Source organism: Artemia sp. Qi Xiang Cuo, chromosome 3 (assembly GCF_049724085.1).
Source record: "Artemia sp. Qi Xiang Cuo chromosome 3, ASM4972408v1, whole genome shotgun sequence".
Taxonomy (NCBI): Eukaryota; Metazoa; Arthropoda; class Branchiopoda; order Anostraca; family Artemiidae; genus Artemia; species Artemia sp. Qi Xiang Cuo.
The window spans coordinates 10,630,148-10,655,108 of NC_142796.1; the positions used below are offsets into that span (position 1 = coordinate 10,630,148).

General features: G+C 34.9%; 1 protein-coding gene across 2 annotated transcripts in view; it reads left to right on the plus strand.

Moving 5' to 3' along the window:
• The window catches only part of LOC148953752 (spatacsin), a 121,859-nt gene that overhangs the window by 67,337 nt on the left and 29,561 nt on the right, over positions 1 to 24,961 (plus strand). For both annotated transcript variants that reach the window (XM_089108467.1, XM_089108468.1), the window contains 6 exons: positions 2,738 to 3,034; positions 7,911 to 8,097; positions 10,459 to 10,620; positions 16,043 to 16,185; positions 19,820 to 20,066; positions 24,386 to 24,621. In XM_089108467.1, coding sequence (XP_088964593.1) covers positions 2,738 to 3,034; positions 7,911 to 8,097; positions 10,459 to 10,620; positions 16,043 to 16,185; positions 19,820 to 20,066; positions 24,386 to 24,621 — 1,272 coding nt within the window. The remainder of the gene's footprint in view (positions 1 to 2,737; positions 3,035 to 7,910; positions 8,098 to 10,458; positions 10,621 to 16,042; positions 16,186 to 19,819; positions 20,067 to 24,385; positions 24,622 to 24,961) is intronic.

Consider the following 24,961-nt stretch of genomic DNA (forward strand, 5'->3'; position numbering starts at 1 on the left):
AAAATATAATTCAGTAGATGGATAGAACTGAATCTCAGCTATGGAGTGGTAGTTACATTTTCATCTTTCTTTGACGTACTAAAACCGTAGGACAGCAGAAAAATAACATACAAAATCACAGGGACACTTGCCCAGGGACATAAGCTTTAACGGATTAGTTTTGGATTTCGGTATGGTATTATTAGGTTCAGATTTGTTATCAACAGAATATAAATCCTTGAATACAAACTTTGTGTGAATACATACTCAACGTTTTGGAGATATATACTGTATTTGTTATGGTTTTGGACCTATGTATTGCATTGTTAGCATCAAATTTTCAATCAACAGCTCCGAAACCCTTAAACACCAAATATAGTAGAAATAGAACTCAATCAGTGCAATCTATGCTTGTGCACAGTAATGTTTGTCTGACTCGTAAAAACGTAACAAAAATGGTTATAAACAAATTTTGTATGCATTTTTTGAGTTTTTTTTGTGTAATCCCCCCCACCCCGATTTTTTTTTTTAGTGAAACCCCCTCCGAAAAAATTCTGGGTACGGCCTTGTACTAGTATGTATATTTTATCAATCATTTGTCCCCCCCCCCCCATTTTAATTTTAAAAAATGTATCTGGTATTATATATTTTCTTTTCTTTTTAACCATAAATGGAAAAGAAGCATCGTCTACGAATTATTAATCTGCACTTAGTGTATTTTGAGTTAGAAGAGACAGGCCGTAATCTCAATGGCTTTTAACTACTGAGGCTTAATCTTTTAGACCGGTCTCTAAATAATCATTAAACGGTCATAAGTGGGAAAAGGTACAATATTTACACATATGCAAAGTCGGAGGTGAAGAGTGCAAATTTATATAAGGCAACGATCCAAGTGCCCCAATTCGAACCCTTTATGCATAAAAATTAAGCTTTTCGTATGACTGTGGTATAACGTGTCCATCATTTTTGAAAAATGAATTGAATGTCTTTTGAGTCTCGACTTTTATTATGCAATAATAGCCTCAGCTTTGTTCTCAAAAGGCTCAGAAATGCTTACACATCAAATTGGGTTAATATCAAACACTATTTATGAAACATATACACAGTAAATGCTGATTTCGAATATTCATTGCTTATATCGTAAGGGTTTCTATTGATTGACTTTTAATTATTGAGGATTACCATCTGCGTAGTTCCTGATTGATCATAGGTCGAAAGTGGCACAACGTTTCTATATGTGCGAAGTTGAGGTGGAGAAGGAAGGATATTGAAGTGGGATCTGGCCCAAGTGCTGAATTTTTTATCCTTCTATCACAGAGATAGGAATTCTCGTATAATTTTTGCAAGTTTTGAAGCTTCCGAACATTCTAATTAAATCGGCTACTTTGAGATTTAGATTTGATGCGAAATTTTGAGCATGGGAAACCCAAGCCACATTTGGTGTTGAAGGGGTTTCGTGTTGTCTTTTGATGGCCTTGTGTCCTTAAAGAGGGTACTAGGACTCAGAATTTATGATCGAATAAGCCCTTCCTCGATTTTCCACGACCATCCATTCTAAATGATGACCCGTTGTGAGAAAAAATAGTACACAGAAGACACATCGCTCTTTACTGAGTCCTTGCTATGATGTTGAATTGATTCAAAAAATTAGAATAGGTAACCAATAATAAAGCTTTCGGTAAAAACAATTCTTTGTATGTTTTCTGTTTTAGCTTTTTTTTCTGTTAACTATCTTTGAAATATTTTCTTCTTTTTTTCGGACGATCAGAGGCTGATCAAACCTTCCTGAAACAGTAATAAGAAATATTGGAACTATTTTTTTTTTTTTTTTTTTTTTTTTTTTTTTTTTTTTTTTTTTAACGAAAAATACAAATGACACACAATACTTAACGAATTTAACTTGGACAAGAATTAACTTTGAGACTTAGATTAAATTTTAGACAATATTTAAGACATCGGACAAGATTAGACAAGACCTAACCTAAGGTAATAAGCTCTCAAGTAAAATAGATAAATAGTAGAAGTAAAAATGTAGTACAAATTTTTTCCCAAATTGAAAAGTTCATAGCTCAATAAAAAAAAGCTATTGAGTTATAGCCAAAATCGTGTTTTGCGCAACTTGGGAGTTGAACTTGCGAATACATTGCGCCATATGGATCCAAATAAGAAAAAACTTATTTGATAAGATGGCGATGAAATCGAAGAACATGCGACGATTCGATAAGATGGCGATGAAATCGAAGAATATGCGACGATTCGATAAGATGGCGATGAAATCGAAGAATATGCGACGATTCGATAAGATGGCGATGAAATCGAAGAATATGCGATTCGATAAGATGGCGATGAAATCGAAGAATATGCGACGATTCGATAAGATGGCGATGAAATCGAAGAATATGCGATGATTCGATAAGATCGAAATCTGCAGAACCATGATAATTAAGAAAGAAAAAGAAGAAATGATAGAAACATTGAATTGCTGGTGAATATTTTTAGAATTACGCATGTTTATCTATGTTCAGCTTAGGTGGCTCCAGGTTGCTCTGAAAGCACAGAAAGATTATATCCCTGGATTCACCTGCTGCATGGGAGGGGTAATAATCCCCCAGAGATCTTTCCGAAAGATCTTCTTTGAAAAAAGAATATAAATACCTAAAAATACCTTTTTTTGTTTTGAACCAGAAAGGGAGGTATCTTTCCCTTTTAGAGGTATCTTTAGTATATTTTTATATCTTTAGTTTTTTATTTCTTTCAGAATTTAGAAATGATCGTGACAGCGATTTCTGTCCTTGACAAATCAGTTGAGATTGAAGAGGCTGTGACCACTTTGTCTCAAGAGCTAAGTGTTTCGAATAGTAGCGACATCAAAAATGAAGAACGATTGCTTGCAAATGACCTTGAACTTGTTATCTCAAAAGAAGCAACCCCAATGACGAAAAAATATATTGCTTTCTTTCATCAAATAGAAGAAGCTCTAGATTCTGGTCAAGTTTTGATGTCAAGGATACGAGAGCTGTTTTGTTTGACTCACATTCTTGGTAAAACTTATATGGTAAGCTTTCGCTAATTGTTATTATTATTAAAGCTGTTGTCTTGGAGGAAGGAGGCTGAAAATAAGGGCTGTTATGTTTGATTCAAATTCTGGGCAAGACCTGTTGGGTAAGCTTTTGTTTTTAACAGTGTTGTCAAAATGTTGTCCCGGGAAAAGAGGCTTGAAAATAAGAGCTGTTTTGTTTAACTCAAGTTCTGGGTAAAACCCATATGGTTAGCTTTGGTTTTTAGTTGTGTTACTAAAGAGTGTCTCTCGGAAGAAGGAGGGATAAGAACAAGAGCTTCTTTGTTTGACTTAATTTGTGGGTAAGACGGGGATCATAAACTTTCGTTAATTAATAGTGTGATTGAAGACGTTGTCTCTGATCACACTGTTTTGTGATTTGTGAAGGATGCTTGCGAATAAGAACTATTATGTTTGACTCAATTTCAGGGTAAAGTTTTTTCAACAATATATTTACATTTAATATTGCATTTTTTATGCATAATTATATTATCATTTTGCATAATTGTGAAATTTACGTATATATAAAAGCCAAACTGGCCACCCATAAAAAAAAAAAAAAAAAAAAAAGAATTTGGTGTTGAATTGGTCTACCACCAGTAGAAGGAAATGAAAAGATGAACTAAACGACGGATATTTCGCCTTTATAAAACCAGGCGTCTTCAGTGCTAAATATAGAAGAAACGTGGTAAAAGAGTAAAGATAAAACTTTAAAATTATCGATAAGATCTAAAATTAAACTATAAACAATATTCGTTAAAAAAAAAACTTTAGGCTTTAAAAGCTCAAAATGATGGAAAAATATTGGTATTCCATTTGACTTCTGAATAGCTCGTAATGTTCATCGAGGAAGCGTTTGGGTAAAGTGTTAAAAGGGGATTTAACCAATAGTTACCATTTTTTTTATCCGCGTAGTAGGTACCATGGCCGTATCCAGGATTTTTTTTTCCGGGGGGTGGGTGTTTACAAAAGGATTTTCTTTTCGGGGGGTACAAAAAAAGACTTGTTTATGTTCATTTTTGTTACGTTTTTACGAGTCGGACAAAAATTTCGGGGAGGATTTGGTAGGTACTCCCCCTGGATACGGCCTTGGTAGGTACTGTTATTAGTAAATATGGTGGATGAAGTGAAGATGTTAAAAGTAGAATAATCCCCACCCCTAACATATCCCCCACCCCTGATTTTTGGTGGACTGGCGCCACATGTCAAGGGGTATTCTAACCGTGCAAGTATTCTATAAATAATGTTTTTGTGCTATTTGTTTTAATAAATACGTACATCTCCAGGCTGATCATTATCTTGGCTTTAGTATCCTTTTTTTAAACTAATTGAAAATTACGAGCTACTTCTGATTCTGACTTGACTTTATAACTTTATTAGCCAAAAATACTATACATAAATGTGTGCAAAGGAGACAGAGAGTCATCTCGTTACGTCTCCTTTAATAATAAAGAAAATGAACAAGTAAATTAAATTTCAATAACTCATGGAGCACAAAGGAAAAGAAAGAAAGAGAAGAAATAAAACAAAAAAATAAAGCATTGACTCGCGGAGATAAGGAAAGGATTTACAAAACCAATTGTAATTAAATCAATAATTCATTCAATCCCCGCTAATTGAGGCGGCAAGGACTGTCTCTTTCAATTTCTTTTTATATACATAGAGTGATGGTGATTCACTTGCTATATCAAGTAGCTTATATTTGTTGGCAATCTGGGGAAGTTGATAGATGAAGACTGAAGGTGATTGTATGCAAATCTGGGTTTTTTTAAAAGCTTTATGCATGCTGAAAATATTTTTGAAATGACATGGTGAAATAGTGCTTAAGTGATACGCAGTTTTGTTTTACCCTTATTATAACCATATAGCCCGTTATTGTCGCATTAAAAAAATCGAAATTATAAACGACTTAAGTGATAAAAATGAATTCCATGGTAACTTGGTAATAACTTGATGGTAGCTAATAGGTAATTACCTGGTAAGTTGAGCCATGTTCACCTGCTGAACATACGTTTCGTGATTGGTCAACCAGAGTAAAGATTTAAGTCGTAATTTTTTATATTAGAAAAATGGGAGCATGGAGCAGCAGTTATATCTGCTCCTTTGTTTGGCAGAACCTGCCAAAAAGTGCGACCACATAGCGTTATTAGACTACAGTGGGGAGCAATTAAGTGTTGATTTAGGCTTTTTAATGAATTTCTCGGCATTTCAATTTTCCACTTCTGTAGTAGAAACGTAACGTTAAAATCAAAGAAGAAACACATCATTCAGCAATTCTACCTTCTTGAATTTATCAACATGTGTCATTATCAGATGACTCAGGCACTCACATTGGACGAAAAACTGGTCCTTTGTATCTTGTATTTATCTTGTGTTCTTTTTATGTTGTTTTTTATCTTTTTATGTTTTTTTTTTCTGTAAATTAATTTTATTTTTATGCTAATGCTCTGTTATATTTGATTTTCTGATAAATTTCTTGTGCAAATAGATATCAGATAAATTTGAATAAGCATTATTGTATGTAATCAAGTAGAGAGCCACCAGGCATCTGAAAAGAATAGTGGCAACAATGTTTTAATAGAGGAGCGGACCTTTCTCAATTTCCAAATTAACTTAAATAATAATGGTATCATTTAATTTATTATTTTAGTTTATTAGTAGTGGGTATTTTATCACCAATAACTAACTTATTATTACTAGCTAAGTCAATTTATATAATTGTATTTAAATATAAATGTGTAAATGCGGCTCATAACTCACAACAAATTCAGGGGAGGAGGGTGGATGGCATTTTCAAAATCTAAAGGGGTTTTTTCAGATTTTTTAATGCTAACACCAAAATGAACCCCTCCCCTCCGACAACTGACGTGCCTGCTCGAACTGCCTGCTCTTTTCACGTTTTCTTACATGCCTTCGCAAAATGTTTCCTAAGGTCTCTCTTCGGTTGATTGAAGCATTTGAAGTAGTTGACAAACGCTTTGTTTTTTAAATATTATCTTGATTTGCCTTCATTCGCCTCCCGACTTGGCATTAGCTTCGAGAGAGCAGACACCATCCTCCTCCAGGACAGTCAGTCTTTAGCAACCACTAGTGCATCTTCAAATCTTATTCCTGTCTTGCTTAGGAACTGATGTAGACTATCGGGACCATCTCATTCCTGGAGGACCACAGTGGTTGTCTCCACAAATCGGCAACGGGGCAAAAATCATAGGTGATTGCGACACGAAGTTTCTTTTGGTATTTGGAGGAGCTAGCCGTACCGTCTCAGCGTACGCTGCGCTCCTTGCAGGGAAAATATATTCTGCTTCGTACGGGTCAGAATGTTGGCGTTGCTGATAAAAGTCCTTTGGTTTGAGCCAAATCCAGCTTCTTCAAGGTGGTGGCGGTTCTTGGCTAAATTTTTGAGCCGTATAGGAAGACTGAGCCTTTAGATTCATTAAGTACCTTCGTCTATGTGAGACGAATGAGAACAGGGTTGTTTCAGATTTTATTGAGTCTCCTTAGGACTGAAGATGCCTTCACAATTCATGTACTGACTTCGCTGTCAACTGAATCATCCTGACATAATGTAGCCGCAGTACGTGAAGTCTTTCACAACCGCTATTTGGTTATGACAACTTCGACTTCAGGAGAGGATGGTTGAGATGGTTGTTGATCGTGTGCACAATTTTTTTTTACTCCAGGTGATGTTGCACCTAACTTTGCTAGTCTCTTCTCTCATGACTGTCAGCGCTGCAACAAGTTCTTCAGGGGTATCTATCAGTAGCGCCAAATCGTCAGCAAAGTCAGCGTTACTCACAAGTCTGTCACCGAATTTCAGATCGAAGTTCAGTCGGGTAATCGTCCTAGTCATCACACAGTTAATGGCGCAATTAAATAGTTTCCGGAGCTGTGGCGCATGCCTGCCGAACTCCTGTACAAATTTTGAATGGGTGGCTTCACTTCCTGTTGACTTAGATACAGCTTTGTTCAAAGTTTCTCCGAGAGAGAGAGAGTGAGCAGTAATTCTGGGACAAAAAGCTTATTTTGAGTATGAGCCACAGTGAATTCCTATCTACGGAGTCAAAAGCGGCTTTGAAGTAGACAAAAACTAAACTTCCGTGTCTTCTCTATCCCTTGCCTATTTTATAAAATTGGTTAAAACTGCAAAATTGATTAATTCATAAGCAGACTGGTTATGTGGAATGTATTACTCATGAATCAGCTTTGCTTTTGATGGCCGTGAAGTACATCATCGTGTCGCAAGCTTGAAATGGCACTAAAAATTTGTAAGCAATTTTTAGTACTTTGAATCAAGAAGATTTTCAAGAGATTAGACACAGATACTTGCAAAGTTGGGACTTATTTAGTGACACATAGATGCAGCAGTAGAACCTCACAACTAGGGATGTACCCTAGGAATGTTCCTATTCTTGTACCCTGAACATCAAAGTTCCCAAAATATATTTGTTTCAGTAACATGTCTAGTATATTCAAATCATTTGCATAATCTAAGTCTAGGAGAATTTCACCTTCCCATTTGGTACCATGTTCTCCTACAACCTGTTCTCCCTCAGTTGTGCTGAAGAGGTTTGATCAGGGGGCAATGATGATGATAATGAGACATTTTGACATAACATTATTAATAATTATTAGTAGAGAGTGCGTATTAACTGGTGCGTTAAATAAAGTGTGATTAACAGTAATAGTGAATTGTCATCACTGATGATGTTCAGAGATTAAGAACTGCCTGTCGGCAATTCTTATTCAAAGAAATTCTAAGCAAATTCAGTTAATGAATTTGTTACAATGAATTCCTTTGAAAAAATTGAATTTTTTTTAAAAATTCATTTAAAAATTTCTAACTTTTCCTGTCTTTTCTTCTTTTTTCAAGGATTTAATTGAAAACTATGAGCCACTCTTGATCTTGAAGGAGATTTTATGCAAATCTGGCTTTTCATTGATGGATCGCCTGAAGCTTGCCACATGTTGGATTCATGCCACCAAACTTGACAATGATATTGTGGTCAAAACAGTAGTTGAAGACTTGAAAGAAGCCATCGTAAGGCTTTACGATTCTGGTTAGTGATTTTTTGTCGAGCTTTCAACTAAAACCCATGCTGTCTGCCTATTATAAACTAACTAGCCAAAAAACGCCGCTTCGCGGGGTTTTGCCAAGCTCTATCTCAGAAACCATAATCGATGATGATAATGATTCAGATTAACTTCACGAAATATGCCCTTGACTATATTTAGTAACATTTATTTTAAAAATAATTTTGAAGTTACTTTTCGTTGTTCCAGCTACTATGAAAATGTGATTTGGAACGAAAATTAGCATTTGGTAACTTTTTGTTGAACCTTTAGTGTGTCCTTAGTTAAAATCTTGAATCTTTAAAAAATTATATTTTATTTAGTCCAAATCTGCCTATTTAATTAGTCAAAATTAGTTGTTAAGTTAGTTTAAATCAGCCTAAAATCGTCAAAATCTATTTTAAGTCACAAAATTCTGAGCCTAAGTGTCTGTTTTTAGAATTTCTGCGATCTAAATTATGTTCAAACAATTATAATTCCCCAGTTATTGTATTATACTGTAGCATTATATTTATATTATATATTGTCATATTTAATTACTAAATTATATCATAAATTATCACTTATATTTTAAGTGATCAGAATCAGCTTTGCAAAGTGACAACTGGCTAGTAGTTACAAATTAAAAACAAATTCTCCCCTCTTCCCTACTCCCCCCCTCCTTCTTTTGCTCCGCTGTCATAGAATTTGTGGAAATATCACTCTTCTCAATGAGTTTTAAATTTCTTGTTTCCATTCAAAGACTGGTCAGTGGAAGAAAATATGAAAGAGCTCGTTCCAGCTATTACACCAACGTGAAGTGGAACAAGAAAAAAATAGCTTTTGGGAGCTTTCTGTTAAACCTGGAATGGCATTTCATTGCTCGAAAGGTGCAGGAAAAATATTAAGAGCAGTGCAATAAAAATTCTCATAGACGTGCAAGTGAAACAGACCAGTCAAAAATAAAAGTGAATTCTCAAAAATCTAATATTATGGCCCTTAGTTTTCTTAAATTAAACCCATCGTTTACAACTCCAATACATAATGAAATAATTACAACAAAAACTACAGTCTTAGGGAGTCACACTAACCCCTAAGACTTTCACACTGACCCCTAAAATCGCTCGTGACACGGACGAGCAATTTGAAATGGGAGGCCCACGTTTGTTCTTTTATTAAACAGTTTAATCTCTCCTTAAGGTATTTGCTAAATTTTCGTGCCCAAAAGCACATATCCTTCGCCTTTACGTGCCTTTTATCCGTCCACTGCTTGGGTATGCTTGCCCGGTATAGTATTTTGGTCTTACGGTGGATCAGTCCAATACGCTAGAAATCATCCAGAAGAGAGTCCTGAGAATTATTTGCGGTCGAAGCAAAGTCCCTTACTTTCTTCTCCTCAAGGAATCCCACCTCCCAACCTGAGGCGGCCTGACGTGTTACTCTTAGTAGTAATTTCGGGAATAATCTGCGTCTTAACCCACGTTTTCGATATCTACTCCCAGCCCCTTAATGTCCACCAAAGCCCCGTTTACCTCGATCAAAAGAACGAAAAATTCCGTTTCTAAATCCTATCAATACAAAAACTGAGTGTTACAGAAAGAGCTTTGTGTCGGCGTTTGTTGAAATCCTAAATAAATGAAAATTTTGTTTGTTGGCGTTTTTAAATGACAAGCCAGTCGGGACCATCGTTGTATGTTTTTATAATGTATCTGACGAAGAGCGACAATGTTTTATAATATTATATGTTGATGTACCTGACAATAAACATGATGTACCGACGTGATATACCGATAATTTTTATTACGTACCGAAAATGTTATATATATTTTTTTTGTAATGTACCTGACAGAAAACTACAAAGTCGGCAGTTTGGTGTTATGGAAGCTAGTTCGTTAATAAAGTATCATTAATTCATTCACTCTTAGCTAAAATCTTGAATCATTCAAAATTTAAAATGAATTAAAAGTAGTCAGAATCCGCCCATTGAATTAGCCACCTTGCTGTTAAGTTAGTCTAAGTTAGTCTAAATCATCCAAATCTGATCTAAGTCTCCAAACTCTAGGCTTAAATGTCTGTGTCTAGAATATCCGCGATCTTAATTATGTTCAAATTATTGTATTACATTTCAAATTGTTATACCAAATTGCTATAGTATATTATGCTATGTTATATTATATTTATATTATATAACATTATATTTAGTTATTATATTGTATTCTAGATTATTACTTATATTTCAAAGGTTCAGAATCAGCTTTGTGAAATCAGCTAGTATTTACGAATAAAAAAATCCTTGCCTCTACTCCCTCTGTCATGGAATTATAATAACTCTCCTCAATAAGTTTTTAATTTGTTGTTTCCATTCTAAGACTGGTCAGTGGAAGAAGATATGAAGAGGTTGAGCTTTTCTTTACTTCAATCTATGTGCAGCCATTGGACTTCACTTTGTAATCCACCATCTTCACTTGGAGAGGCTCTACTCGCAGAAGGTATAAAAAGTGATAGTGAAAAGGAAACTAAGGATGATAAAGGTAATTGATTAGACGTGCCCTTCCACTTACTGTCTTATTCCCTTACTATATATCCTTACTACATCCTTAGCTGCCTCAGCTGCTTAGTAACTCAGCTGCCTCTGACTGTTCTTCTCATCTATTGTTTGGTTCAAATACAGTTTTTTTCTTCTAGCGACTCAACTATGTGCTAAGTTTAGATCTTTCTGAACTCTCACATGTTTAGGATACCTTCTTAATCAATCGTTCTTGCTCTGATTATTATTGCTTTTGGTTGATTTGAACCATGTATTTTATATTGCGATCGATTCAATGGTGTATAAATCAGTTTAGATAATTTAATTTAGGTCTATGTAAAATTAGGTTTTTCTCAAATAATGTAGCCTTGGCGCTAACAATAATAGAAATTCATTTAAAAAAATTACTATCTGTAGGAACAGAACCCCTGACGCTAGAATTTAATGCATTTGCCTTGCCCTTGGACAACCATTCTACTTTTCAGATTAATTCCAGGAAATTTTCATTAGAAATCTATCTAGATGTAACTTTGCTGCTCCTAATAAGTCTAAGAGAATAAAATACAAGAGGATGTTTCTGCGGTAACGGGAATTCTATATTTATACCCAGGGCCGTAATTTCGTCAAAATCCTGGGGGGAGGGGGCAAAGTTGGAGCCAATTTTCCCAAATCAAGTGAAAATTACAGTAAAACTAAAAAAATAAGCTGTTTGGTACCATAAAGGTACTATTTAGTACTATAAAAGTACAATAAAGGTACTTTATAGTGGTACATAAAGGTACTTTATAGTGCTATATGAAGGTAACTTATGGAACTAAAAAGGTAAATATGCACTAAAATACTGATCTGTTTCTGTTGATGCTTGAATTATGCAGGTTTATCTTAGTTTTGGCATGATTTTGAAAGAAACTACATTTCAGCTGCGGGGGGGGGGGGGCAAACTGTTGACTGGGAGGGGCAGTTGCCCCTCCCCCCTGAATAAAATAGATAAGATATATTTTTATAACATAAACATAACATAAATCAGTAATGATAAGCTCACATATATCAAAAAAAAAAATAATAATTTCAATACCGTCTCCTCCGTGGCCAGGAAAAAAGAAGGGAAATGAAATTTCAACCAACAAACAAAAATGCAAAATCCATTTGCCCACCTCAAAAATCCCCAAAGACACATCCTAGATAGGGTAAAGGTAAAAAGGTAGGTTAAGGATACGGGACTAGACCCTTAAAGTCCAAACTGGTGGGGATGATCTCTGTTTCAAGGCCCTTCAGCCAGGAAGTGCAATGGGGGGTTGGGGGCCAGCCATCCTGTTCTTTTGCACATCCTTCCTATTTACCTTCCCAAGATTCACCCAGGTACGAGATACCCATTTAGAGCTGGGTCGACTCTGACTAAGCTTACAGAGTCAGGCCTCTGACCCCCGTCCCAAACACAACATCACATTAATTCACTACCTTAAATAAACATCAAATACAATCCATAAACATCAACTCCAGGGGGCAATAAGAATTAGCTAGAAACTCCCTAGCCCTCTTTTTGAGGATACCAAAGGTATGACTGTCATGTGCAGATTCTGACTAAGCTTACAGAATCAGGCCTCTGACCCCCGTTCTAAACACAATATCACATTATTTCACTACCTCAAATAAGCATCAAATCCAATCCATAAACATCAACTCCAGGGGGCAATAAAAATTAGCTAGAAACTCCCTAGCCCTCTTTTTTAGAATACCAAACTTACGGCAGCCTTGTACAGATTCTGGGAACCTATTCCAATCGTTTTACAAGCTATCAGAGGGTAATCTTTATGTCTTTCTTTTTAGCCGCTGTTTTTGCAATTTTGCTTGTTTGTCTTTATAGTATTTTTTTTTCCATTTTTGTGTTTCATTTCTTTTCTTTTTCTTTTTTTGTTACTCTGCTATTTGTTACAATTTGGTATAGTCAGTATTTAGTTTGGTATTTGTTTTTTACAATAACGAATAAATTATTATTGTTTGTTTTTATCGGACTAGTATTAGTGAACTCAAACGTATGGCGTTAACAATTAATTGAAAATGCATGAGTGGATGACACGTTCTATGAAAGTTAGTCTATTTAATACGTCTTATACGTTTTAATATTTTTTATCAAATAGTTTGTTGAAAGGGTGATTGCTTAGTAAATTGAGGTTGTGGGCTCGAGTCCTACCGAAAAAAGATTTTTATTGTAAATTTACATTACTGTTGCGAATACAACAAGTGTCAGTATCAATATTATATATTCTGAATTATATATATATATATATATATATATATATATATATATATATATATATATATATATATATATATATATATATATATATATATATATACTATAATGTAAGGAATATGTTACAGCTGGCCCTAATATAAAACCACCATTTTCTAAAAAATAATATATTATGTATTCCTTCGACTTTAATTATGTGAAGTTCGTTATTATTTATTATTTTATTGAGAAACCCCGTCAAAACAAAATAAGACAACATATCTTAAGATATAACATATTTTGATATGTTCGTTATGTATATGAACATAACTTGTCTTAAAATAGACAAAAGAAAAAGTCAGATTACATAGAATGAAATTAGTAAAGAGAACGAAAAAATAACACCCTCTTACCCCCTCTCCCCTCATAAAAAAGTTCTACCTAAAAGTTTTAACTCGATTCCCTAGCCATGAGGCGAAATAGGGTATACTCCAATCAGGAACCAAGTGGCCATGCTTATAAAAGCAAAACACTAGGCTCTGTAGTCCAAAATAGTAGTGCTACTCTCTGTTTCATGGCCCTTCAGCCAGGAATGGTAATAGGGGGGGGGGGCTGGGGGCCAGTCGTCATTTGCTTTCGCGCACCCTTCCTGCAAATTATAATAGTATAATAATTTAATTTTAGTATGCATGTTATAAGTGGTTTTGTGTAGATTTTTGGCTATCTCGTTATACTTTCTACTATCTTTGGGATTCACTTATCCGCGCTTTCCACGGTACTAACTTCCGTGAATAATCAAGGGTCTGTTGTGCTTGTAAAACATGTTGTCTTGTCTTCTCACTACCTTATTTACTTCGCAGTGTATCTATCCAACCTAGTCTAGCAAACAAGTCAAGAGGTAAGAAACAAGGATTAGGAAATCTATCTGAATACTTTAGGCTCTGACCAAGGCTGTATCTAGGGGATGACCCCCCCTCCCTCCTGAAATTTTGTCCCATTTGTAAAAACGTAACATAAATGCATATAAAAAAATTGTTGATGTGTTTTTTTTAAAGGTTGTTTTGTAACCCCTGCCCCTGAAACAAAATCCTGGCTACGGCCTTGGCTCTGACCCAACTGATGGCAATGAGAAAAGGTTATTCGATAGTTTAACGTTTAACAATTTCGCACCACCAATCCACTGCGCTACCACAAGGAGTTTACTAATGTAAATGGGCTTTTTTACTAATGTAAGAAAAAGGGCTGCAAATTGTGTTTTGCCCATTGTTAACATATAGTATTTGTTATTTTGAAATATATATTTTTAAAGGGGGGTATTTTTGCAGGGGTGGAGGACTTTTCTGTGGGTAGTAAAGTTTTAAGGGGAAATTTTAAACGGAGGGAGGGAGGGGGGTTTCCTTAAATGACTTGAAAAATATCAGAAATTAAATGTAAAAAACAAGTTTTTAACCGAAAGTAAGGAGCAACTTTAAAACTTAAAACCAACAGAAGTTATTCCGTATATGACGGCGCTTCCCTTTTCTCAGTCCTCGCTCTTTACCCTAAGGTTTGTCTTTTTGTCACAATTCTTTGAGACAGACTACTCAAACACAAGGGCCGTTAAATATGAATCAGGAGTATTTTTAAAGAACTTTAAGACTTTAGCGCAAAGAGCGTGGGTTGAGGAAGGGGCAGCCTCCCCCTCATATACGAAATGATTTCTGTTTCTTTTGTTTTAATGATGCTCGCTTACTTTTAGTTGAAAAAAATAATTTATTTTTTTATTTAGTAGCAAGATAGGTCAAATTAAATGCTTGTAATGCCGGAACGATTTTTGGTGAAGTCGTTACAGAGTAGAATAATTCCATTCTTTCCACAATGTATACCACAATGAAGGAAAAGAATTTGTGGCGAAAGGCAAATAAAAAATGGTAATGCGTCGCAAGGGCTAGTATCAACCTGAAACAATAAGTGTGGGAAACTTTTAAGGAATTATGTATTATACAATCAAGGAAGGGTAGGGGCTTGAAAAAATCAGATTGTCTGAAAGCCCTAGAATACACAAATGTGCTATGAATCGCAACGGTTGGGTAAATTTACTTAAGTGTTTGGAGTGGGCAAAACTGGTTATTCATATCTCCTCTGTTACTTTGCTGACTGCCACAATTCTTGTCAGATACATCATGACTGCTCTTCCAATGATTCTTTTATATTATCTGGCTAAATGTATCGTGCATACGCATCATGCAATTGAGACATACATAGATTGAGAGCAGCTGTAAGATCATGAAAAAAAGACCAAAAACTTTAGAGAAGAGAAAAGACCAAAAATTGGCCAAAGGAAGACAGAATAGATAAGAATAAAAAAAAAACGTCATATGGTTTTTCACTTTTCAGTTTGCTTGTAAAGATTCAAGTCAGTTCATAAGCTTTTCAGTAGTTATGGTGCCATAGATTGTGGTGTAGATATAGTAGATCTATGTAGTAGTATAATATATCTATATAGTAGATAGATTATATATTATGAATTATGAATTTTCAGTGTGCTTGTATAGATTCAAATCAGTTCATAGGCCTTTCAGTAGTTATGGTGCCATAGATTATGGTATAGATATCAAAGACCTATATAGTGGTATAATCTATCTATATAATAGATTGATAATAGATTATGAATTATTAATTTTCAGTTTGCCTGTAAGGACATGAGTCAGTCCATAGGCCTTTCAGTAGTTATGGTGTCACAGATTATGGTGGCAAAACCATTGATAAAGATTGTAAACCCGAAAACTCATTCAGCTTTTGAAAAACCAAAAGAAATCTCATTTTTATATTTTTCAGAATTGGCAACGTCTATTGAATATTGCTTATTGATACAATACTCCAGTTATAATTTTTTTTTTATGGGTTTTATCCCCATTATCTTCTTACTGTATTGAGGATTTCACGAATTCTGTCAATAATATAGCATCTACGCTCAACTTAAACATGTTTTGTACATATGTCATTACATCCCAGACAGATTCATTTTTCAGACCTAATGCTTTGTCAGGGCCGTATCCAGGGGTGGGGCTCAAACCCCCTACCCCCTTTGATACGGCATTGTGCTCTATTTATAATGTTTTCCTTGAGCATATGCTACTGTTTGTTAGTGGCAATAGTTATAATTTTTCTATTGAGAAGAACCAAAAGAAATGTTATTTTTTGTATTTTTCAGAATTGGCGATGTCTATTGAATATTGTATATTAGCTCATATTGCTTTTTCTCAGTCTTGTGACATTCAAGGTATAGGGAGAGTCCTTCGTCGTGCTAAAGTCCTGACCAACACTCTTACTTGCCTCGCAAAGTGGTCGTTAATGGTGAGTTTGTTTTGTTGTTGTTTTTTTCGATTGTATATACAATGATTGTAAAATATACAAAGATTGTAAAAGCCATGATGGGTCCCAGGTCGCATTTTTGAGTCAAAACAAAAAGAAGTATTTAAAAGGAGGCAAAAAAAGCAATGTCAATAGCTAAAAAACGAAAAATCCATGCGAAACATAAACAGGAAAAAAAGAAATCAAAAATAAAAAAAAGATAAAAAGAAAAGTAATATTATAAAAAGGAAAACGAAGTATCTGGGATGACAACAAAAATGGGATAACTTTGGGATAATTTTGCTCTGAAAACGACAATTTTTTTTCTTTTTATAGGGCACTCTGGCAGCTGCTGAAATATATTGCACCGGCGAACATAATATAAGATGATATTTATTTCCAAAAGTGTATCATAAGCTCTAATATAGCTGAGTTCCTTTCTATGTCAAGTAACAAAAAAATACACCTTGGAGAGTATTTAGAAACAACCCGTCACACAAAAGATAATCAATATCAAAACTAAAAGAATTTGTTAAAATATAAACTACACAAAGATTGTGTCCAGAAATTAATAAAATAGACTTTACACAGTAAATGGTAAAAAGAAAAGGAACTAGGGGGAAATGATTTACATATCTATAATTTATATTATATATGGGTGGGTGAGGGGGGGGGGGTTCTCTTCTATATCTTTCTTTAGAAAATTTGGTATTTGTATGATAAACGCCCTATCGCTCAAGTTGTTCATTCATTGACGCATTATAGAACTGTTTTTTTTTTTCAATTTGTTTCTTTCATTTTAGCTTATACGAGACAAAGAGTGACAGAATTGATGGAAAATATATAATTTGGGCTATATATTTGTACATTAGGTGGGGGGGGGGGTAAAGTACTTGGACAGTGTGAAGTTAGAAAACAATTTTTACTATATTATATGCAGAATAATTGTACCTAACACATTAGGCATGCAGACCGGCTATACTTTACCCCCACTCTTTTAATGTGCAAATATATAGCCTAAATTTGTTTCTAAAGGGTTATACTTTGATTTTACTTTTCTATATTTCATTAGGATGAGGTAGGGCGTATATCATACAAGTACCGAAAATTTTATTGGTGGAAAAAAGTACATGAATTGAAATGATTCCAATTTTATATAGAATTTTTTTTGCTAATATGATTTGAACCCATATTAGTCCGCTCTACTGTTGAGCTGTGGTGGCCCGGCTACAAAGTATCTATTTGTCGCTAAGAATTTCTCGTGGATTATGTGAGTGCATTTATTTATCTTTTAAACTGTGCATTTAGTTATTGTATTAACCAGTGAATTATTTTCAGTTTTTAAATTGGTCCATTATTATTTAAATAGAGCAGTCTTCCATGGTGCATTTGTTTATATTTAATATCTTGCGCATTTACGTCTATTTAATTGTTGAAATTCCTTAAAGTTCAGCCATGTGTGGTTATCCTTTTCTTAAAATCATTAAACATTTCGTAATTAAAAAATTGGGCTTGACACAGTGAATATAAAACAAATATTGATTTAGATGCTAGTAAAATAAATCTATATTTCTAATCGAGTAAACTTAATTCCTTAAAACGGGTCAGGGGTTCTATCATTTTTTTCAAAACTGCACCCCTTTCATTTAAATAAAATGTCTGTCTTAATGAATGTCTGTTTCGATCTTGACAATTGTGTTTGCTGACGTAAAGATTTTCTCTCCCTTTCTGTTTAGTTTACTTTTATTGTAACTTCTTTTAACTTTCTTTGTTTATTTTAATTTTACTACTGTCTTGTTTTTACGTTTTTACGTTTTTTAAGATTCCATTTCCAACATTTTAAGTGCCAACGGTCGAATACTTTTCGGAATGAAGGCAAGATTGAATTTTGAAGAACCGAATTTGGGATTTGCAAAAAAATTTCGACCCAAATAACCATAAAACCGTGTCACATTTCCATTGTCGGCAATTTTCCATTTGCTCTGAAAACAGTTTAGATTTGGCAAAAATAAGCTGTAGTCTACCCTTCTATCCAAAATCAGTGTGTTCATCATATCAAAGTTCATGTGGAAAAAGAAATTCATAAGTTAATAGAAGATTGATGTATAGAAAATCGTATAAGCTATGGTATCTGTAGTGACGAATTTACATGTCGAAAACCGTGCTACCTTGCCATCATACAAAAATCGAGAAGTTATTCAGAATTTTGATTTTTTTGCGAAACTAGGGATGGAAATAAAACGCAAGCGAGTATTTCAGCTGTATTTTCATCTGGTGTCTTCAGTGAAAAATAACATTAAAAGGATGATCTAAAAAGAAACTTCTGCCAAGGTGCTGAGGACAGCAAAAGTAAAATCTAATTGTCTGAATTGGTTAATTGGATATTTATACAACCATGTATGTTTAAAATTCAGAAAAGCAACAAAAGCACGAAGAAGAATAGGGAAATCCTTTTGCAAGACAGTGGAGATAATCTGAATGAGTATTTCGGCCCTATGTCCAAGGGCCGTCCTCAGCAAGAAAAAAATATATAAAAGAAAAAAGACTCACAACAACAAACGATCAATAAAACAAAAATTTAAAAATTTTTCAAAGCAGTCCTAGCATCCTTACTTCAGCGAAGTTCAACCAGGTCCTGGTTGAACTTCAACTAGAGTCCTGGTTGAACTTCGCCCAGGACCAGAGTCCTGGTTCAAAGTCCTGGTTGAACTTCGCTGAAGTAAGGATGCGAGGAATGCTTTGAAAAATTTTTAATTTTTGGTTTTGTGGTTTTCAGGTATGAGTAAACCAAAATGGTTCAAAAATGCTCTTATTTTGATATTCTTGGCGCTTTAAAACTAGAAAGAGCCAATCAAATTAACAAAAAACAATCTAAAATTGAGTCAAAATACCAAGGCTGTATCCAGGGGGGGTTAGGGGGTTTGAAACCAACCCCCCCCCCCCGAAATGTTTGTTTGACTCGTAAAAACGTAACAAAAATGGATATAAACAAATTTTGTATGCGTTTTTTTAGTTTTTTTTGTGTAGCCCCCCCCCCCCCGAAAAAAATCTTTGAGTAACCCCCCCCCGAAAAAAATCTGGGTATGGCCTTGCAAAATACCACGGACGAAAGGCGTTGTCAAATCTAATGAATTAGCTGTACTTATTTTTATTTCTATGGCTGTGGTGACACTACCAAAATGTTATACAGCCCTAAAATTTTCATAATTTTGAAGCAACAACAAGAAAAGTTTCATAAATAGCGGTTTTCAGGTATGAGTAAATCTATGGGTCAAAATTGTTTTTATTTTGATATTCTTTGTACTTTAAAACTAGAAAGAGCCGATCAAATTCACAAAATTTTAAATTGAACCAGAATAAAATAGTCCCTGTGCATAACTGGTCCTTTTTAATACTATTAAAAAGCACCTGAAGATCCTTATTCCACTGAAAGTTGGCCAGCGTAGAGGGGTATTTTTCCTGCAAGGGTGTATATGAAAGAAGTGAGAGGGTATTCGAAAAAGTAGTGTGTTCTTGAGTGATCTCATGATATATTAGAAAATTTAGAAAAGAGAACCCTCTCACCACTCGGAGAAAGAATTGAGATTATGAAGCTGAGAAAGTCAACAATTATCCAGAGAAAGTCCTTTTTTTTAAGGTTCGTTTGCTAACTGGTATTCAACGATATTCGGAGATGTCGTATGTTTTCAACATACTTTACAACCATGAACAGTTTGAATACCTACTTGGCAAAGGTATGGATCGACAACCTCACTTCAAGATGGCGCTAATCCACTTTCTTAAGAAAAACTGTGTAGACAAAACTGAATTATTTCGTCTCGTTGCTCTGAATTTTCATTTGTATGATGAAGTTGCACTACTTTGGGAAGAAGAAGCCATCCAAGGTGTGTTACCCCCTTTTTTCTCCCCATTTATTATTGCCTGGGTTTAGTTTTTTACAAGATTATTATATTCTAGTTGCCAACAAGAAATTTTAGTTTCCCAGGGGAATTAACATCCTTGTAGTACAACTTAAAAGCGAATATTGCAGCAAATAACCTAACTTCATGAGACTTCACATAATTTTCATCCCATGCTTTATGATCCCCTTTCAGTTTGACCACATGTTGGTTTACTCTTTCAAGATTACTATTTTCAGTTTTACTATTTTCACTATTCTCAGTTTTCATCTTGAGTTTTTCTATTTTCAGTATTTTCAGTTTACTATTTTCAAGATTAATATTTTCCTAGATATGTTTGATGAATTTTTTAATTAATAGATATATATTGTTAAATTGAAAATATATAATTGTGAAATGGTATATATATTAAGTGTATTTTTTGAATGTAGTGGTTACGAAGCTACAGATAAGATGTTGAAGAATATGAATATTTGTTTCCCTTAGGAAGTACCTAGTAATCTTTGAGAAGCTTTAATTAAAGCCTTTTTAAGGAGTGAGTATACTAACTGCAGAAGGATTTGCTTGATGCTTGATATGCTTGATGTTTGATATGCTTGATGCTTAATATGCTTGATGCTTGATATGCTTGATGCTTGATATGCTTGATGATTGCTTGATGTATATAGGGAACAAACTATGTTGCATGATGCAACTTATTAGACTAAGGGAGGCTTTGGATAAAGTTTCAAGAGAACGTATAAACGACGTATAAAGACGTATAAAGAACGTATTATTTTAAGTAGAGGAGAGGAGGCATCAACCAATTTTTCACTCTTAGGTTGGTAAGGGAGAAGTGTGAATCATTGGACCAGGGGTTAGGGGTTTTATTGGACTAGGGGTTTTTCAACCCCCTTGAAATTTGTGTCCAAATCGTAAAAACGTTTGAAAATTGGATATAAATACATTTTTGACGCTGTTTTTTTTAAGCTTTTTTCACACCCTCCCCTTCGCTCCTGAAAAAATCCCTCCTCCATACAAAAAACCTGGATGCGGTTTTTATTCAGCTGATAGAAAAGTTTTAGTGAAGTTCTTATCCTTGTACGGTTTATCAGATAAGTAAATTGAAGTATTTAGTGCTACGAATAATATTGCTGTGGTTAAGTTAGAAAGTGAAAGCAGTAGTAGATTCAGTCTGGAGTCAGGAATTAAGCACGGTTGTTCACTATCCCCTTTTATATAATTTATTTAAATAGACTGTGACCAAAGACATACGGCACAGACTATGAGAGAGCATGGTGTCAAATAAAAAGCAAAAAGTCCTTTACAGTTAGATTGTGTAGATGGCTCGAGTGTCTTAGATAACACTGTTAGTGAAGAATTGAATTTGTGGAGGTTTTGAGAGTTTAGGGTTAAGATGATAGAATAAGTTCAAAAATAAATGATGAAAAGACTAAGTTGCTTAGACTAGGGATAAATAAGGATAAAGAGATGATGTTAGGCAACGATAAAATTGATCAGGTCCACGGCTTCATTTACGTAAAATGTAGAATAGCCAAGGCAGAGTTTTTTAGCAGTTGAAATAAGTTAGTAACAATAGGAGGTTAAGTCTTTGAACTAATATTAGAATATTGGAAGCCAGGGTAATGAAAGTGGTCAAGTATGTTTCTGAGATATGGGCTATTCGAAAGGTTGAGCATGATATACTGCACATTTTCTAGGGGAGTCAACTAAGGTTAGTCTCAATCTTTCGTTAGGGTGACCTCATGTCGTAAAATAAGGGCTACGAATTGTTTGGTTCAATCCCACATTCTAGGGATATTCTAGGGAACTTGTGGAGCTTGGATAATAGATCCGAATAAACGACAGAAAACTTAAGGCCGGTACCTACTTTCCCAGAAATCTTAGAAAAACCTTTAAACTCTTCCGTTTTGTGCCAGAGAGAGAGAAATTCAGTTTTGATGAAACGTACGTCAGTAGAAAATATGAATTTTATTTTCTCGATATAACGGTGCAGAGTTGCCTTTTTAAAGTTCAGGAAATCCAGCTCAGTGGATTATAGTTTAAGCAACTTCGCAGCAGTGGGAATTCGTGCTACCCGCTTTGATTCAAAACCTTGCAAACACAGGGTATGTAGTCATCGTCTTTTCAATCACAGTTCATAGTCAAACCATAGATTCTCCATAGCTAATGGTGGTGGCTAGTCACCTGAGAGAAATCACTAATGACTCTTTTGTCTTTGAGATGGTCAGTCGACACTAAGGCTCGCAAATTGATTTCAAGATGCCGAATCCCCATAAGCTGTTGATTACAAAATAAACAAAACAGTAATAATACCTTAAACTAGGTATCCTTTTCCCAGACCACACTGCCTTTCTACGACAAACAAAGAAACGTTCAAATTGAAGGTTTTGTTTGTCCCCATCTGAACGTTTATTTGTTAATCAAAATTATCGGTCTTCTAGCTTTCCGCAAGTCGTGAATGTCAAATGGAAATCTAAGCCAGCTTCTCTAGTTAACTCACGAATGTTGGTGGGGCATCATTCCTTAAGTTGCGAATGTCATAACGCCCTATAATGTTTGCTGCTGTTTAATTTCTTCAAATACCAGGAAAAGGCTTCAGGAAGCCTGTACTGGTGGCTCCAGAGAAGAAGCACATCACTTGTTCCTTTCCAAGGCCCGAAACACGCTTGGCGTTTTGTATCCCCGTTGCTACTCTAGCCCCTTACACACGGGAGGGGGGGGGATAAACAGTCGGTCGGTGTAACATAATTCGATCAGAAATCTGACCTTACAATCAATTTTAATTCACAAATTTATGTTAATCAATGATTGAACCATGAGAAAAATCCTTATATTGTGGCTGGGATACAAATGATAGGTCAAATTTAATAGTTGTTAACCGTCTTTGCAATTAATTTCTTTTGTAATTTAAATAGAGACAAGGAATATGTCTAATGAAGCTGGAGGCGCCCGAAGCGTTATGCGTGTTTTATGTATTTATGTTTGTGTGTCCTGATCATTCCTTGTCAGGATGTGGTGACTTTCGAATAATTGATTTGGTTTTGATTTTGGTTTGATTTATGCTCACGCTGGGATAGCCTTTTGGGCTTCCTTTTCTGTTCTTTCTTCTTCTTCTTCTTTTTGGCCTTTTAATGCTTGTATTCTTGATTTTTCTTGCTTTTGTCTGAAGATTTTCGTATTACTTTGTGTTTCTCTTCGGTTACGTATTCATTAAACCAACGCATAGAACTCTACTCTCTATTGGCCAGAGTCGAAATTATATTGTAACTATTTGTATTAATAAAAATTGAATTACTTTCTTACATCTGAGACCAACGAAAAACAGGTAACTTCATGGGAGGCTTTAAAGAAAGGCTTTGAACAGGTCGGAGCAGAGGAGCAGCACCCATAGCTGTGTTTGCCTCTGTCAGCTTGGTGTTGCCATGAATTGTTAGTTGTAGTAGAAGTATTTTCACTATTCGGAATTTTTGGGGTCCTAGACGCAAAATGAGAATTCCGAACGTGCTGGGTATGTTATTAGAATCCTAATATCATCAGCCTGTCTTGTGTTATAACAATAAATATCGTTATCAGGGACAAACATATTATCAAAGCACATTCCAATATTATTGCGCAGAATTTGATGTATGTCCAAAATAACTTTTTTCCTCTTTGGAATTAGTCAGTTTTGCCAATCGGCTTTTGCAGTTTTATGCAAGGTTTGATGGTGACAGGTTTGATTAGATTGGGTTAGGTTTTTACCCCATTTCTGAGATTTATAACCTTATTTAACCTAACTTTAACTTTTGCCATCAAAGCTTGCATAGGACTGAAAAGCTGATTCGCAAAGCTAATTGTGTTGGACACTCAAGCAAAATTTTTAGAATCACTAAGGTTGTAATTCTTAAGTTATCTCTGCCAGTGTTCTACCTCTGATCGTGGTTTCGTCCAGGAATTTGGTCATGGTTGGAGAGGGGGGGGGAGTTTTGGTTGCTTGAAACTAAAATTTAAGCACTTGGGGCTTTACTTAATCTAATGCTGTTGCATCGTTTGAGGACAAATATTGTTATGAAAATTACAATCATTATACATATTTTTTTTCAAAATTTGTTACATTTTTTCAAAAAACTATCCAAATTGTTAAAATTTCCAGTCATTAGCATATTTTCCTGGTTTTCTACCATTTCCCGATTTTTCCTAGCAACTTGGCCGATCTTTGGTAATTAGATTGTTCTCTTGGGCAGCTCAACTGTTTGGCCTTTTTTGAAAGGTTCATATATACATCTTTTTTAAACCTGTCTCCTTGCATTTGAACTTTTTAGGTTTACGAAACCTTATGAATAAAGCAGCTGGGCCAGAAATTTTGGCAGCGAAATCTTCCCCAAAAGTGTCAGCAAGCGACCTTCAGCTGTTTCAAAAGACATATAAGTCAAGCTCTTCAAAGCACCTTAATTTTGATCAGAGTTCACGGAAGTCCTTTGTTGTTCAACATGATACAAAGAAAATTTTATCATCGATTATGCAGAGTTTCTCACACGCTGCTGAGTTTTACATTCAGGTATGTATGTTTCCATTTAGTGCGATCACGTTATTTTAAGAGCCCAGTATGCTCCTTATGACGACGTTATAAAGAAAGAAGATCCATAAAGAAATAAGGGATGGCTTGACGGTGATATTTGGCTTCACGTGCTTTTTTCCTGAAACCCACCGAAATGTTTTCCTTGGGGATGTATCAGATAAGCGACTGAAGTCCTGTACCAGATAGTTTAGCCGGTAGGTTTTCATCTCCAAAAATCGAGCATATCACCTGTTAATTCGATTAACTTATACTTGACCCTACTCTGTGTGTAGTTTTAATTCCTGAAGTTATTTTAGGTGTATTGTAAGTAACCCTAGGT